The sequence below is a fragment of the Thunnus maccoyii genome, chromosome 4 (assembly GCF_910596095.1).
Source record: "Thunnus maccoyii chromosome 4, fThuMac1.1, whole genome shotgun sequence".
NCBI lineage: Eukaryota > Metazoa > Chordata > Actinopteri > Scombriformes > Scombridae > Thunnus > Thunnus maccoyii.
Genome location: NC_056536.1, coordinates 28,232,849 through 28,250,577, shown reverse-complemented (window position 1 = coordinate 28,250,577; position 17,729 = coordinate 28,232,849). Strand labels below are relative to the sequence as shown.

General features: G+C 38.3%; 1 protein-coding gene across 3 annotated transcripts; it reads right to left on the bottom strand.

Moving 5' to 3' along the window:
* Positions 1–1,242: 1,242 nt before the first annotated feature.
* Positions 1,243–16,458, bottom strand: bcas1 (brain enriched myelin associated protein 1). 3 transcript variants are annotated; one of them, XM_042409291.1, is made up of 15 exons: positions 16,131–16,458; positions 15,889–15,962; positions 15,555–15,639; positions 14,554–14,783; positions 8,973–9,152; positions 7,904–7,963; positions 7,442–7,477; positions 6,903–7,118; positions 5,515–5,577; positions 5,211–5,252; positions 4,996–5,061; positions 4,633–4,671; positions 3,703–3,825; positions 2,931–3,149; positions 1,243–2,422 (listed from the first exon to the last, which is right to left on the bottom strand). In XM_042409291.1, the coding sequence occupies exons 2-15, from the start codon at positions 15,925–15,927 to the stop codon at positions 2,342–2,344; spliced, it is 1,479 nt and encodes a 492-aa protein (XP_042265225.1). In that variant the 5' UTR covers positions 15,928–15,962; positions 16,131–16,458; the 3' UTR covers positions 1,243–2,341. The 3 variants fall into 3 exon arrangements, with proteins under 3 accessions (XP_042265225.1, XP_042265226.1, XP_042265227.1); XM_042409292.1 differs by lacking the exon at positions 4,633–4,671; XM_042409293.1 differs by lacking the exons at positions 4,633–4,671; positions 4,996–5,061.
* Between the last annotated feature and the right edge of the window lie 1,271 nt (positions 16,459–17,729).

Sequence of the window (17,729 nt, the reverse complement as noted above, 5' to 3'; positions counted from 1 at the left end):
ATTTGTGAATAAAAGCCCACAATTCTGGCATGTAGGGACATGCAGCTGTTATCTCTGTCTGCGCTGATTCCTGCCAGGACACCTATAAATGCATAAATGGCTGTGCAAATTTCTGAATAACAGCATGAGGAAGTAAAAACATAAGGAACTGATGTGAGGTTTTACAAAGTTCTTCATTTTTAAGATAGTGTTGTTAAATGTTTGTCATGATGTGTGAGTACATTTTGTTTGTAGGATATCACCGTTATTTCAAAATTTCATAGCTTTCTGCCTCATTAAAACGAACAAAAAACAAAAAAAAATTGTATCTGCCAGTGCCATCTGCTAGTTTCATCACTACTTTAGTTAATGTTTGGTAACGAACATGAACTCTTAACACATAAAAGCAATATTGTTGGCAAAAAATATCAGATTACATCCTAATTTAAATCAGTCTTCAGGGGGAAAGGACATACATCGAACCAAATGTCTTACATTGTTCAAGCAATACCTCACTTTTGCTCCTTCATTGCTACAGCAATTACTTTGATGCACAATTTAAAATGATCACACCTATTACAGAGAGTAATGCGAGAAGAGTGTGTCAACAGCAACAACAAAGGAGCAGTGTGAGTTATGCCTTCTGGGGCCAAGACTCATCACTTAATGGTGGGTGAATGGTGGGTCTCAGACATCGCTATCTGAAACACATCCTTTCAAAGCTATCACACTGTGCTATCAATCATAGAAATTACATCATAAACGGTTGAAGATTTGAAGGCCGCCTTTACCTGAAATATACAATTCCTTAGAACTTGTTTCACATCTTTTATCTCTAAGCTATGTCTCGTGGACTCTAAAAATGTAAATCAGTATTCAAGCAGTGTTGTCCGGCAGTCATCTCTCTGTCAAAGTTACAAATGGCGGCCTGAGGCGCGGTCAGTTTTTATTTTTGCGACGGTTTCTGTCAGACTGTCACCTGTCAGTCAGTGATACAAATAAATACATAGATGAGTAAGGCTTACAGTTTACTTCTACGCCCAACATAGCAAAGTGTGACTCATCTCACACACCTTAGCTCACAAGTTTAGTGCATTAACCTGTATGCATAAAAATAACTTGAATGTCAGTGATGAAAGAATGTCATATTCAAGTGTTGCCAAACTGGACAAGTTGCGTATTTTTGTTGTTGTGGTTAACACCCAGTTATTCTTGATTCAGTTTCTTCACATCATTGTAATTCACACTGATGAAGAACAGACAAATGGTGAACATATTTATTGCCTTCAAGATAGCTGTATAGTCACACATACACGCGTACATATAGGCAAACAAAAGCATGATATTAATTGCACATATGTCAGACACAATACACCAAAAGACGTCCATAAAACAACATGACACAAAGTGCCGCTATTAAATTAAGAGCTAATCGGATGTGATTTATGACTACTGCAAAAACGTACCACGATGACATATTTGCACAATGACACCAATCTGCCATCCCAGATGCATTTGTTATGTCTAACATGAATACTTACAATCCGCTCCCCACAGAACAGAATAGTAAAGATTGTAATTTCCCATATGGCCCAATATATGACTGTTAAACACTTGATATGTACGAATGTGCTCTAGTCTATATATAGCTTACATAAAGTTAAAAAAAAAAATCTTTAAGTGCAGTGTGTTATATAAACATTCTCCTCTTATCAGGACAGATTTATTTGTTGCTTTTAATTTTAGTGTCATACAAATTTAAGTACCTACTTTAAAATCATTTCATATTAACCTCTGAGTTTCCACAACTGCATGATTTTTTCTGGCATGAACTGAAAAAAATAGAACCGATATGACACATGTATTTTTTTAAATGTTTCAGACAAAATTAATTGCTAAAAGCAAAGCGTGGTACTGTGTATTGCATAAGCCCAGTTTGTTAGGTTGCAAGAACAGAGAGAAGTCACATTAAATGTCTGTAGAAAAAGTTTCACACTCACATTGCTATACTTGTCAAGACATTTGCATGACTAAAAATATATATATATGTATATATCTCAACAACCTTGCCATCAAATAGGCCTTAGACCATTTCAAACCTGCACTTGTTCAACTACCTGACCACTGTTCCTCTTTCTCACAAGTGTTCACGTGCTTTGATCCTTCCAGTAACCTTTCCTTTCATATAGTAACTACTAAACAGTAACAAAAACAAAACAAAACAAAAAAATGTAGTTAAAGTAATTCAATAGGGGTTGAAGGAAGGATATGAGAGTCAAAGAGATAAATATTGAGTGAGAGCAAGAAAGAAAAAGAGAGGGGGGGAGTCTGTACAGGAAAACGTCAGTGTCGGTTTTGGTTTTCATTTGGCCTTCTCAGCTGCTGGAGCAACAACCACTGGCTCTGTCTGGACGCCGGCATCTGTAGAGTGACGTTTCTGACCCTGCGGTTTAAACGGAGACAGTGTTTGTTTGTTATAGTATCTATCTCTTTTCTTTAAAGAGCCATATCATCCAATGCTAAAGTTGAACTAACCCATTTGATATGTATTTATGTTTGAGTCTCATAAAAGCCTTATTCACTGTGCTAGTTATGGGAAGCAATTTCTATCTTTTTTTTTTTTTTTTGCAAAAGTACCTCTTCAACAAGCTTTATGCTTTTTTCACTTGTATCATTTCACTAAACTGCATTGCTTGTAACACTGCATGGAATGTGTGTCATGTGAACACAGGCTACACAGAGGACACAATTCTTATTTTCAGTAAAGAAAGGCCCACACCTTTAGTTGCTGCTGCCATCTAGTGGACATGAAGCTAGAAACATATTGCAAATACACGGGGCCATTCAAAACAAGCCTCCAAAAATATGTAAGTCGATTAATAAGTATACTGTGCATGCTTTAAATGCACCACATCTCAACCATATCTGGGGAAAAGTGATGTTTTCCTTACCAGAGCTTTAAAAAACAGCTGGATGGAGTTCCTCTTCTCCAGTTTTTTGGGCACATTGGCTGCATCATCTCCAGCTTGGGAGGCCACTGAGGCTGGTTTGTTATCTGCAGCCGCCTCTGATGACTTGGCCGCTCCTTTTGGTTCCTCTTTGGCTTTTACTGTCTGAGCTCCCTCTGCTGCTGCAGCTGGGGCAGGGGTCGCCTTCTTGGGTTCAGCAGCCTGAAAGTGTTGAGGGCACATAATGAAAAGCTCAATTATTCCAGTCCTAGAGCAACTGAGGATACAGCATCTGTGCGGTTATATAACAATGTCTTATGTGCTCCACTCATTAGATGGATTTGAGATGACATCAGATGTAAAATTCGAAGTGACATTAAGACGTACATCTGCTGTTAGGATCCGGTCTTAATCGGTCTTAGTGATTGCAGCATTATGAGGGATGATCATAGAAGCACTGAAATGTGTTGTTATGATTTTCAAAGACAATAATAAAGGGTGAAACCATACCAGATGTAATTAATGAAATTACTCTGTTTAATAATGCATCTATTCTCATTAGGCAGTTTTACTGTATTTACCACTCCAGTAGTTTTCCTGAGGAGCCGAACTCCACTTGTGGAGGCTGCCTGGATTTTTGTGGTCATGTTGTCTAACAGTACCTCAAATTCACATTAATCTGTTACTCTCTATTTAGTAAGTCCACCACATTTCATACACAGACATTTTCAGATATTTTTAAGGTCTATTAAGGCTTAGGTGAATAGGTGCTTACTTTAGGTTTGAAGAGAGAAAAGAAGGATGGTTTTGAGGCTGGTTTCTTTTCTTCCTGAACAGGCGGTGGCGGTTCTGGCTTCGCAGCCGCCTCCAGAGTGCCGGCTTTTGAGGGATCCACCTTCTTTTTATCAAAACAGCAGAGAGGAAAATACATATCATGAGTTATTTACTAATTAAATACATGGAGCCCACCATCATGAAGCTGAAAGAGTGAGAGCAAGAGCTGCCACCTGCAAGTGAAAGAAAAAGTATCCAGGATCAGAGCAAACAAGTAAGGCAGGAAAATCAGTTAAAGACAAGAACCTGACCCATTAAGAATAAAGAACCCCCAGCATCATGCACAAAAATTAATGATAGTATTTTCTGTAAAAAAGAAGAGAATAGGAAAATTAATGATTCTGAGATTGTCCTTATTTAAATGAGTAGTTCAGCATCCTGGGAAATGTGCATATTCGCTTCCTTGCCAAGAGTTACACGATACACCACATCAATATTTGTCTGTTAAATATGAACCAACAAGTGACATTTAGCTTAGCTTAGCATAAAGACTAGAAATGGATGGAAACAGCTAGCGTGGCTCCATCCAAAGGTTTAAAAAAAATGCCTGCCAGCACCTCTAAAGCTAACACGTTGTATCTTGTTTGTTTAATACAAAGAAAATCAAAGAGTAAAAATAAAAAGTTGTGGTTTTACACAGTATAATGTGCTAAATAGTGAGCTTTAGAGGTGCTGGTAGACTTTAGACAGAACAAGGCTAGCTGTTCCCCCCATTTCCATTCTTTATGCTAAGCTAAGCTAACCGTCTCTAAGCTGTACCTTCATATATAACAAACACATATGAGAGTGGCATCAATCTTTTCATCTACAGTAGCCAGGTAAGCAAATAAGCATACAGTATTTCACAAAATGCCGAATTCCTTTAATTTACCTCAGCTTCTACCACTGGCTGTGGTGCCTCTTCCACCATCTGCAGGGAAGGAAAAGTTATTTGTTCTCCCATCAATTCAAATGCTGTAAGAAATGCAATAAATTATGGGCTGACTCCTCTGTCATGACGGAAATTATACCGCGATGGGGTGCAATGTGATTAAATGTTTTAACAAATGAGTGAATTGATTAATCAAAACATTAAAAAGAGTTGTTGTTTTTACTTGATTGTATGTTTTTACTAAAATGATTGAAAGTGGAACAACATAATATTTGTAACATTTAGCACAACATCATGTCAGAAGTGTCTGTAGAGTGAAGAAAATTAAGAATTAATATTCCTGAGCACTTCCTGCTGATTTACCTGCTCCTCTACAACTGGCTGTGCCACCTCCTCTGCTGTCTCCTGAGGTTCAACCTTATTTTCACTCTGAGCAAATGCAAATGAGTCAGAACATATAAAAAGAAGAAAAGCTATGCAAATTAGTACACAGTGATGTGATATAATCCGAGGATCAGAAGTATACCCCAAACCCTAAAAAAAACAAAACCCTAAGATTGATTTCTCCATTGATTTACCTGGACTTCTACAACTGGCTCTGGCTCCTCCACTGGTGTCTCCTACAGAGTAAAACTGTTTTTTTTATTCTGAACTGATGCAAATTATAATTAACATGTAAAATGCATGTCTGTTATGAACACAGCTGTGATCCTTGAAAGGTTTGTATATACTCAGTTCAAAGTTAAGGCCTACTGTGCTGGTGAAAGGTTTTCTGAATGACTACTGAAATCCTTTGTATGCAGATTCACACTCACATCAGAATACATGAATAAAACATTCCCTGAATAAAACTGAGAAGATTGAGCACACTCTCTGGTTTACCTGTACTTCTACAACTTGCTGTACTGCTACTTCTACATCTTGTTGTAGTGGCGCCTTGATTGTCTGCAGAACAGTGAAGGAATTCTTATTGTTAGTAAAAGCCAGCAAGACAGAAAAGAAATGTCCTAAAAAAAAAACACACACATGAAAAGCTTTTATTATGAAATGATTAATATGTTATCATGGCAGCGATACGGACTAATATGAACCGGTTAAAGCAACAGTTTGACATTTTGGGAACCGCTTATTAATTTTCTTGTCAAGTGTTAGATAAGAGGATTGATACCACCCTCAAGTATGTGCGTACAGTATGAAGCTAGAGCTAGGAGACAATTAGCTTAGCTTAGCATAAAGACTGGGAGCAGGTGGAAAACAGCTAACCTGGTTCTCCTCCCAAGTTCACAAATATGCCCACTGGCGCCTTTACATCTCACTAATTAAAAGGTTGTATCTCGTTTGTTAACTTGGTACACAAACCGAAATGTAAGTTGTTTTACATTGCGGTGTAACTGTATCTTGGCACCAAGCAGTAGGGCGCAGCCCGTTGGTTGCTTGGTAACCTCACAGTGGTGACAAGACAAATTAACAGACAGTCTAGATTAAACAAACATGATATCACATGTTAAATAGTGAGCTGTAGATCTTTGTGTGAATTTTGGACAGTCCAGGTTAGCTGTTTCTTTCTGCTTCCATTCTTTATGCTAATCTAAGCTAAACTCAGCTAATCAACTCCATACATAGTGCACAAACTTGAGAGTAATATTGATCTTCTCATCTAAATACATAAGCGAAAAAAAGCATATTTCCCAAAATGTCAGACAAATTTTTCAACTTAAAGTAAGCACTAATGCCATTTCGGTGATATATCATGAAAATATGGACTGTGGTAGAAACAGTAATGCAGATTTAAGGTTTTCTTTTCAGTGAAGCCTTTTGACCAGAGTCACACTATTATGCCTCGTCTAATTGAGGAACTACAAAAACCTTGGTAATTCTCCTGCATGAGTTTCAAAACAGGGCAAACACTACTGTATACAACGGCTGCTGGTTCCAACTGGGAAACAGCAAATGCTTCAGTTTCTGCCACCTCCAGACAAACCAGCTCTTGTTCAGTTAGTACGAGGATGAGCCATGGTCAGTTTGAGAATATGATAATCTACTGTACCACTGCTGCGGTCTTAGCCGAGGCATTGGCTCCACTTGCCGAAGCACCCTTTTCTTTGGTTGCCTTGAAACCTAGCAGTACCTCAAATTCACATACAGTATGTTTCACACTACGTTATAAATCTGATACACTGACACACACGCTTACTGAAAGTCCATAAAGTAATGATCCAGTAAAATAGCGATTTCATCTTGCAATCTGCAATTATGGCTGTTTTTTTTACCTTTGGGCGGAAGAATTTGCTCAGAGTATCTTTGGCTGATTTTCCTTTTGAGGACTCGGGTTCCTTTGCAGCAGCTTTTGGCTCTTCTTGTGGTGTGGGTTTTATAGGTTTGGCAGCCGGTTCTCCCTTGACTTCCATTTTTGGTGGCTCTGGAGGAGGTGGTGGTGGGATAGACATTCCTTTGGCTGCTGCAGGTGGTTCAGACACTTGGGCAACCTATTCAAGAGGCAGAGAGTTAGAATGATGATTTGGAAAATATTGTAATCCGTCCACACAGTTACCTTTGTGCATCCAGTAAATTTTAGGATATATAATGGCAATTTTAGGTAAAAAAATACAATGTAGTCATCATTCAGCAACTTCAAGTTTTCATATAATTGCAACAAGGCAAAGGAAACAAGGAAATGTAGCATTAACAACTAAAGTTAGATTGATTAATGTTATTTCTGGAAATTAACAGAACCCAACCATGTACAGTATGTGCCTTTCTAGCGCATTGCAAGTTCTGTTATACAAATTAAAACACATTATAGGCTCACAGTGGTGGTTGGTGCTGGCTGGTTCTCCTTCTCGGACTATTTGGCAACAACAAAAAAAAAGGTAGCAGTTAGAAAGATGAAGTTAAAGTGAAGCAAACAAAGACAAGCAAAAAGCTTGTGTATATGTCATATAGTATGTATGCTTTGATGTTTTGGTCCATTAGAAATAAAATTAATTGTTATGGAATCAAGAATACCATCTATTCAAGCAAGAAACAGAACTGAAAGTTACAACAACCTGCTAAAACTATCTCCAAACCCAAACCCCAAGCCTTTGTTCGATGGTCAATCTCTATCATTACTGAATTCACTTATAGAGGTTTAAAAATAAATATGAGCCTCATACAATAGAGAGAATATCAAGTATCAACCATTCAAATTAAATACATTGGAGGTACTGGCATGAGTTATGTATTTAACATTTTTTATATGTGATGTAATGCTTCACGAACATATGTTCACCTGATCTTTTGTGGCATCGGGAGTAGCTGTTTCCTTTTTGGTTGTTTTAGTGGGAGTCACCTGTGTAACAAGGGAAGGAAAATTAACTTTTCTTAATTGATTAAGTAAAGACAAAATGCCTAACCCTCAGATGTTAAATGTATAGGCATGGAGCATTATGTTATTTCATGTAGCTGGCAGTAAAGCTGCGGTATAAAGCGCTCAAAATCAGAGGATATAGTTGATGTAACAGGAACAGAAAAATAATTATTTAGATGAAACAGACGCCTTTCATGAATGCAAACATAGGCCTTTATGATAAGTTAACTGAGGCAAACAGAGTCCACACTGAGGTGCCTGACAGAGCACATACAGTACATGCGCTGTCATTGTGACAGCTATTGTGCTCCGGAGATGGCGTAGGCCTGCCCTCGCTCTATCTTCACAAATCTCAACTTCCAACTGCACAGGCCTCCCTTGTGAGCTCACACGATGGGTTGAACAATAGGCCACCACATTCCCGCATGTTCAAAGACTTGATTAGCATGGGGCTAGGGCAATGGTAACTCTTTAAAACGGCATGAGTCCAAAAGACAGCATGATGAAGAGGAAATACAATAGCTTCTTGTTGAAGGTTTTGCATTAAGCACTGTCATCACAGCAGAATTTGTTATGGACACCTTTACTGCTATTAAACCCCCTTTTGACAATCTCATCTTTTTGCATGCCTCCACACAGAATAAGAGGAATCACAAACAGACCAGTCACATTTATACACATCTCCACTGCTGAAGTCTAATTAATTATCCCTGATCTCCACTTTATCAGGCAAATTACCAAACATCTTGGCCTCAGTGAGGCTTTAAACAATAATTAGCACACGCATTAACTCCATTCAGCTGTTTGTTGTTTGAGCAGCTGTTTGCCTTCAGTAATAGTTGGAGATAACAAGAGCGGATTTATTTTTACTTTTGATTATAGCAATTCTCTAATTAAATTTTTCCAAGCAGCAATGACACTCTAATTTTACAAGAGAAGCAATAAGAAATAAACCACTCTTAATTTCATTTACTCAAAATGTGTCACTTACTAGTGTTTTGAAGAAGTTCATAACTGGATTCTCTTCTGGTTTACTCTCCTCTTGCTTTTCCACAGGCTGACTGTTTCCGTCGTCAGTCTCAGGAGCTTTTTCTTCCTCTGGACTGGGGTCTAGAGTCGCACTTTCTGGCTCCTTTAATGATTCTGATTCTTGCTTTAGGTTTTCTGCCTCCTATACACCATCACAAAAGAATTAGTCTTTGAGAATTAGGTTAGAGCGGTGGAGCTGATATGCAAGCAGTGAGTGTCTTAATCGCAGCATTGAGATGGGAGCGCAATTCCAACCATGCCTCAGCCTACTCGGGGCATTGTCAACAATCACCCTTTTATTAATGTGTGTGTCCCACCCCTCACTCATTGATATTCAACAATGTCTGAGAGTTATGCTCTGAGAAATGTCAGGAAAACTCAAATACCTTGCTGTGTCCAGATGGTGAATATCTTTAAAATACTCAAGTGACTAACCTTGATTTTGAGTTTATTTTGGTGAATCTATTCAGAGTTTGCTTCGGAGTGAATATTCATTTATTGTTTTGTATATATTCCTTTTTGACGTTATATTAAGTCACAACTATTTCATTTTTTCAAAGTCATGAATAAAGAAGAAATGTAATCTGTAAATTCAGTGTTTTCGTTTTTTATTTTATTGGAAAATGTTTCAGCACTTGAAAATGTGAGCTTTGTGGTGATGATATATACAAAACAGGCTCTCGGCTTTATTACAAAACAGAAATCATTTTACAATCCAGTTGCAATCACAAACCATTAAACACATGTAACATGAGGTAGACCAATATTTTTCATAACAAAAACTGTAACATTTCACTGCTGCTCCATCTTCGGAGCCACATGGACGGTAACATAAATACTATATCCCTGTGAAGATATCACTAAACCACTTAGCTTATATGCTGATTCTTCAACAACTGATGCACATGCTAACTGCAACTTAACAAGTACAGCTTCCATGTTCTCCCAATGGTTTGGACTTGGGACTGCTGTGTTCACACTTGATTCATCCTCTGCCTTCTGTTCAGCCTCTGTGATGATCTCTGGTGCTACATCCTCTGAGGTCACAGGGTTGCGTTCAGCTTCGACAACATCCTCTGTAATTATTTTCTCTACAATGGCCTCAATACATGCTGCCACAGACTCATCTAAAGCAGCAACTTGAGAATCTTCAGTGTTATCCGCAACTGCAGCTGAAACATCTCTAGAATGATCTGTTTCATGTATTATCTCTTCTGTAAAGTCTTCAGTTGTCTTGAGGATTACAACTCGCACGCCACCTTTTGGTTGTTGCTCGAGAGAGCTCACACTCTCCTCCAGAGCCTCTTCAGAAATGACAGGACTAAATTCCAAGATTTCCAGAGCAACCACAGATGGAGTAACTCTCTCTTCATCAGCATCTTCTAACAGCACTTCAGCTGCGGCGACATTCTCTTCTCTGGGTTCTTCAGGCTCCTCTATGGCTTCTGTCAGTGGCTCATCTTCAGTTTTTTCTTCTGCCACGTCACTTTCTTCCATAGGTTCCTCCAAAATGGCAACTTCTCCTTCAGTAGATGTTTCTTGGACAGCGATATCTTCATCAACACTTTGTGGCACTGCTTCAAATTCATTTGATAAAGCTTGTATAGCTTCTTCCTTCATCTCTTCAGCAACTGTTTCATCTTTGGATGGGATAATTGTCTCTTCCACAGGCTCTTCTGTGACTTCTGTTGGCAGCTCATCTTCAGATACTTCAATTTTTTCTTCTGTCACATCATTTTCTTCCACAGGGTCCTCTGAAATGGCAACTTCTCCTTCAGTAGATGTTTCTTGGACAGCGGTATCTTTGTTAACACTTTGTGGCACTGCTTTAAATTCACTTGATAAAGCTTGTATAGCTTCTTTATTCATCTCTTCAGCAACAATCTCATCTTTGGATGGGATAATTGTCTCTTCCACAGGCTCCTCTGTGAATTCTGTTGGTGGCTCCTCATCAGATACTTCAGCTTTTTCTTCTGCCACGTCACTTTCTTCCACAAGTTCTGCCAAAATGGTAATTTCTCCTTCAGTAGATGTTTCTTGGACAGCGGTATCTTTGTTAACACTTTGTGGCACTGCTTTAAATTCACTTGATAAAGCTTGTATAGCTTCTTTATTCATCTCTTCAGCAACAATCTCATCTTTGGATGGGATAATTGTCTCTTCCACAGGCTCCTCTGTGACTTTTGTTGGTGGCTCATCTTCAGATACTTCAACTTTTTCTCCTGTCACATCACTTTCTTCCACAAGTTCTGCCAAAATGGTAATTTCTCCTTCAGTAGATGTTTCTTGGACAGCGGTATCTTTGTTAACACTTTGTGGCACTGCTTCAAATTCATTTGATAAAGCTTGTATAGCTTCTTTCTTCATCTCTTCAGCAACAATCTCATCTTTGGATGGGATAATTGTCTCCTCCACAGGCTCCTCTGTGACTTTTGTCAGCGGCTCATCTTCAGATACTTCAATTTTTTCTTCTATCACATTATTTTCTTCCACAGATTGCTCCAAAATGGCAACTTCTCCTTCAGTAGATGTTTCTTGGACAGCAAAATCTTTGTTAACACTTTGTGGCACTGCTTCAAATTCATTTGATAAAGCTTGTATAGCTTCTTTCTTCATCTCTTCAGCAACAATCTCATCTTTGGATGGGATAATTGTCTCTTCCACAGGCTCCTCTGTGAATTCTGTTGGTGGCTCATCTTCAGATACTTCAGCTTTTTCTTCTGCCATGTCACTTTCTTCCACAGTTTCCTCCAAAATGGCAACTTCTCCTTCAGTAGATGTTTCTTGGACAGCGGTATCTTTGTTAACACTTTGTGGCACTGCTTTAAATTCATTTAATAAAGCTTGTATAGCTTCTTCCTTCATCTTCTCAGCAACTATCTCATCTTTTGATGGGATAATTGTCTCTTCCACAGGCTCTTCTGGAATGGTAAAGCTTGCTTCTTGTTCTGCAGAGAGAGGCACAAAAAATGTTGCAACAAAAACCTCTTCTTCCAGAGGGCTGGTATTATCTGCTGCAGACTCCAAAGGAGTGATGGCACTGGGTTCAAGTTCTAGACAGAGGGCATCAATTGCTGCCTCCAGTAACACCTCAGCATCTTCTTTGACAATAGCAAAACTGACTTCTGATTCTTCAACTGTCTCGGGTGCCACATCAGCTATCACATCTTCATCGACATCAACTTCTGTAACAATAATTTCAGGAATAGACTGAGGCTTGATTTGAATTTCATCATCAGGAGACATTAAACTAACTTCAGGAAGTTCCTCGATGGTGATAATCTGATTTTCTGATTTTGAAGGTTCATCATCAGACACAGGGCTGAGTTTTTCTGGTACATCCTCAACTGCAACAGCATCATCGGCGGCGACCTCTTCATGGGCGGATTCCATCTTAACTAGAATTTCTGTCTCAAGAGGAACAGAAGGTTCCTTTACAGGCATGTCTTGGTCTCCAGGTGTAGCATTTGGCTCCTCATAAATAACCTCAAAGATTGTTTCTATCACCTTAGTCACTGGCTCTGCGTCTAGGGACTGAACGCCATTTGCTTCACCGGCCTCAGGGGTGACAGCATTAGGCTCAGGTTCAGCGGTTTCAATCAGCGCTGCATCAGCTGACATGTCTCCAGCTCTTTCACCGTTGTCTTCAGTAATTACTTCTTCCACTCGTGGCTCTGATGTGTTTACAGCAGTATAGTCACTGGATTCAGAAACAGAGGAGAAAACTGCCTCAATACAATCTGCCACCACTTTGGGAAGGCTGAAAGACACCTCCAATGGCACATTTTCCTCAATCACATTTTCCTCTGCAGATATTTCATCTACTATAATCGATTTGTTTGGGTTTGATTCTGGTTCTTTGGTGATTTCTTGCTCAATTTCCTCAGGCCCATTAATGCTCTCTTCCTCAGGATTGTAGTTTTTGATTTGGCTTATTTCAAAATTGTCAGTAACTTCCACCCTCTCCGCTATGAACACTATATTCTCATACACATTGTTCTCTATGTTGACCTCCTCTGTGATGATGATCCCAGCTGTCTGGTTGTCTAAGGGTTCCTCATATGTAGTGTCTTCAACAACCTCCTCTGCAATGACAACAACAGATTCACTCAGTGAATGTTCTTCAGTTGTTGCCGTCTCCATCACGACGACCTCTTCTATTGGGCTTCCAGTATAAGTGGTTGAATCACGGTCATCACTAGTTTGCGTTGAAATATCCGCTTCAATTTTCAGGTCTGTTTGCGTTGATATTTCAGCTGTTTGATGCGGGCATTCAAACTCCTCTTGGTGCACGACGATGATCGTGGCAGCAGCTTCTTCTCCACTTGAATCCGACTCCTTTATCATGAAAATCAACATTCACGTTTAGATAAAATACAACTGGTCTTTGTTCCTGGGACAAATATATAATAACCATGTGCTTGATCGCACTGTGTACACACACACACTGAGTCAGCACAAAAACAGAACATGCAGTACAACAGTCCTAAAAAAGGTAAATACTTAGGAAACAAGTTTTAATTGTTGTTGACACAGAGGTGTCGATTACACCCTGCTTATTTGAGTTCATGGTATTGTTGTATTGGACTGAATTATATTTTCAGGTGTTTATAACATTTTTACTACTCTATGTATGTGAATGAGGTGGACAAAATATTATTAACACCCCTAAATATAATGCTGCCCAATAAGGTACCACTAAAGCCTCAAAACAGACCACAGAATTCAATTTCAGTCATTGTGTCAACAACAACCACACATTTATAAATGCGGAAGAATTTCTTGCAGGCCTGGTGTATTGCAGTGGATTACAGATGTTCATGTTTGTCACGTCTTTCAGTGATGTAATTATTTCGTGATTACACGAATTATTTTATTTTCATTTTCCAATAAGATCTTGGAGTGGTTTATGTACAGCTAAAAGTGACGTTATTAAGGAAATCTAATCTAAATCAGAGTGATTTCAGGCAATTTGGCAGGCAGACTGTTAAAAAGAGATTAGAGCACAACATTAAAGAATAAGGCTGGCTTTCTTATTGTCAACAAATCCTATGAAAGGAACCTAATCCACATTACTTTAGTCCGTCTCTCATTGCTCACTGATTTCCGAACCCTGTCTTCCCACTGAAAATGTAAGTCTTTAAAAGTGGGTCATGAATGTATATATAGAAGTATTTAATGAGGCTAAATAATTTCCTAAAACAGCTGGGCACCGTAGTTTTTAGAAAACATTACTGAGACAGGGGTAAATAATGCATATTTTGGGGACTATTTTCAGCCGTGGATTAATACACATTTGGGGCTCCACTAAGTATTTCCAGTAGCGGGACGGTGTATGTGGGATTGAATCAAAAGAAACTACAGTATGTGTGTCCATGGCAATGAAGGAACATGTCACCTAGCATGACCCTTTGATGTGTTTTTTAATACACACAAGTAATACTTGTTAGTAGGATGAATACATAGTTGGTTTTGAACTTTTCGTATAATTTGCTGACAATAAAAAAATATAAAATATCATCTTTAAAAATGAACATACTCACCGGCTGTGGATTGGTGGCAGGAAGACTTGCATCTGTTTGATCTTCATTTGAGGTCTCTCTCTTTTTCTCTTCCTCTTCCTTCTGGACGGTGGTGTCAGGGGTATCAGAGATAACTTGAGCGTCAACATGTTGACAGTTTGATTCAACTATCACATATTGCTCATTTGATTCTGTGGCAGGATTTGATGATGTGGACATGGCATTTTGCTGGATTATGGTCTCACCGTTAACTGCAAAAAAGAAGAATCTGTGATCAAAATGTAAGCAAAAGACCTCTACCACCACCAAATCAAAACATGAGAACATACCATCACTCCCAAACTGTCTGACTGCTCTTCTTAAACATACACCATCTACTTTATCACAGAAAAGGTTGCTGCTTCTGTTAGATATCATGAAGCATTAAACCCATACTTGTGCAATGCGTCATGAAGTAAACATGGGCTAGTCAATTCATGAAAGTGACATTATCCTTATCTCCAGCGTCAACATTAGCTCTTAGACAAACTCAAGTGCCAGCGGGAATCCTACACCATTATTGTCAGTGCAGGGACACAAACCACACCATGACGGGTCATCAATGTCTTAGACTACGCCTAGAGTTTACATTGGAAGACTGAAGACACAGACCAGCTGGGAGTCACTGTGTTTACAGAGTTTTAAGAGTCTAAAAGACTAATCCAACATGTGCATGTAAAGATCAGCTGATTTCGTCTGTCAGAGACTGACAGTATATTCCCATAAAGCTGGATAGAATACAACCGAATAAAGGACATTTAAAAAGAGTCAAAATCTGTAGATTCTCCAAATTTAGAGAAAGGAATTTGGATAATACAAGCACTATGATTCTTAGGTGTTGAACATTTAGCTGCTCTGTTTTTTTAGTGATGTACTTCAATTGTGTCTGCATTTATATTTTACATATTACCACTGTGTTATTTTAAAATTAAATCATTATCATGTATCATTTTTCTGTTATTAATCTAAAAAATCTCACTCACCACCAATCTCCAGTCCATTAGATGTGATGTTTGCAGAGATGCCATTCACCACTCCATTTTCATGTTTCTCAGGAATCTTCCCGTTCTGTAAAAATAATAAATATATATATATATTAATAAACAAATATTGGTGTCTGCCAGCTCCACAGTTCACAAAATATTGTAAGTTTGCAAGAGGACACATGAATAAATTTGCAAATTTGGAAATCTTGGGGGGGCTCAAACCTTTGGTTCAAGAAGCAACTATCAACTTTTTCCACATGCATCTTACCACTGAAGTTACAGATTACTACTACAGGTACTACAGGTTTGTTGTGTATTTGTGTAATTGTACCTTGGTTAGCTCTTTGTTCTTGGAGTGCTCGTTTCCCATACTTTTTCCAGCAAGGTTTTTCAGCACAAAGTCAACTGTAACAAATAGCCAGAAGTCAAAAATATGTTGGATTTTTTTACATTGCATTGACATACATGGATACATAGCAAATACAGTCTAACTTCTTTTGAGTGTTTATGAAATTTGCACATCTGATCATATTTTGGTAATGTCTTAACTTCAGTACCATTCAAATATCTTACCTTCTTGCACCTCAAAATAACCTCCTCAAGAAAAATATATGGAAAGTGTCTGTCACTCTCAGAGAGATGTCTTTGCCGCTCCAGCCCAACTGTGTGTATAGCCTACTGTTAACAGGCTATTTTATGTGTGCTTTGTAATGGGTGGGACTGTTTTTGAAGTAATCAATTGGACTTCCTCCAGTGAATAGTCAGCCATCCGCCCAACAGTGTGTTGGTGCTCTTTAGTAAAAGCGCATGATTAGCTCATGGTAATCTCATTGTAATTCTCTGAAAATATGGTGATAATGAGATTACACTATAATCAAGGACACTATGATGAGGCGGTGAAGCACAGTTTTGTTGACAAATGTCGCTGGGAAGTAACAGGATGTGTGTTAAGGATATTGGTCCACACTGCCAAAACAAAAATATATATGTTTACTCTTACAACCCTGTTATATTAACCTGGTTATTGTGAATTGGAGGGAGGGCCTGAGGTATTTTATCATTTATTTCATTATGCTATGGGTGTTATTTTTTAAGATTCAAATCAATTAATTATTACAATTAATCAAACTGACATGTGCCTTAAAATATCTATTGTATTATTATTGATATTATTTGATTTAAAAAAGCTTTTCTGAGTTGCAAAGAGCAAGTATCTGCCTTATTATGTTAATCAAAACAGACAGAGAGCTGTGTAATTAAATCATCTCTCTTAAAAGACGTCCACATAGGCCTCTCAATGCATCAGTGCCTATCTGAGAGACGTTCAGGGATCAAAGACAAACTGACTTTAGTTCATCAGCTGATTTCCTTATTTTTATTCTCATCTTTGTGTTCTCTTTGTTGTTTTTGTGGGAAAATGTGTCATGATTAATCTGACCAAAGCTCCACAACACTCATTTTGTTTTATTCCCAATTACTTCCTGTAAACCTCTTTGCGCAGATCAGTCAAATGACATGTTATCTTCATATGTTTTTATCATAAACAACTGCAACATACAAAACTTGAACCCAAAATGTGCAGTATTTATTGAATTTATTATGACAGGGCTTGGAATCCATGAACACAATGTCCCGATTGTGGCCTATAGCATACACATTGAGGTGGGAGTTGGATTCCCCTGTTTGGATTGTGCACTTCTGACTTCATGCAAAGACCGCAGCTGAGAGACCTCAAGCAATCTCTTCATGATGTACCAACGCATGACAACCTACATGTTTTATTAGTGGCACAAACCTTACAAAAAGGCCATTGATTTTAAGGGTAGTTGGGAGAACAGGCATATCAAGATTTGTTCAACCCAAGTAAAAAAAACAAATGTGATACTGTGTAACAGCATGTGCCTATATTTGCTGTGGTAGACTTTATTAGATTCATTGACATCCTCTGTAGCTCGTATGAATTTAATTAATAGTGCTCTAGCTTTACAGATGTATTCAGTAAATATTTGAACTTGGGTGCAGTACTGTTTGCTCTAGAAATATTTACAGAGCAGCAGTTCCGGTTGATAAAATAACGAGTTAGACATATCGTAAGCAAGTACAAAAACATCCCAGACAATTTAAATGACAACCGTAAAAATAAACCAAACCGTGAGAATTCTCAGTTATGGT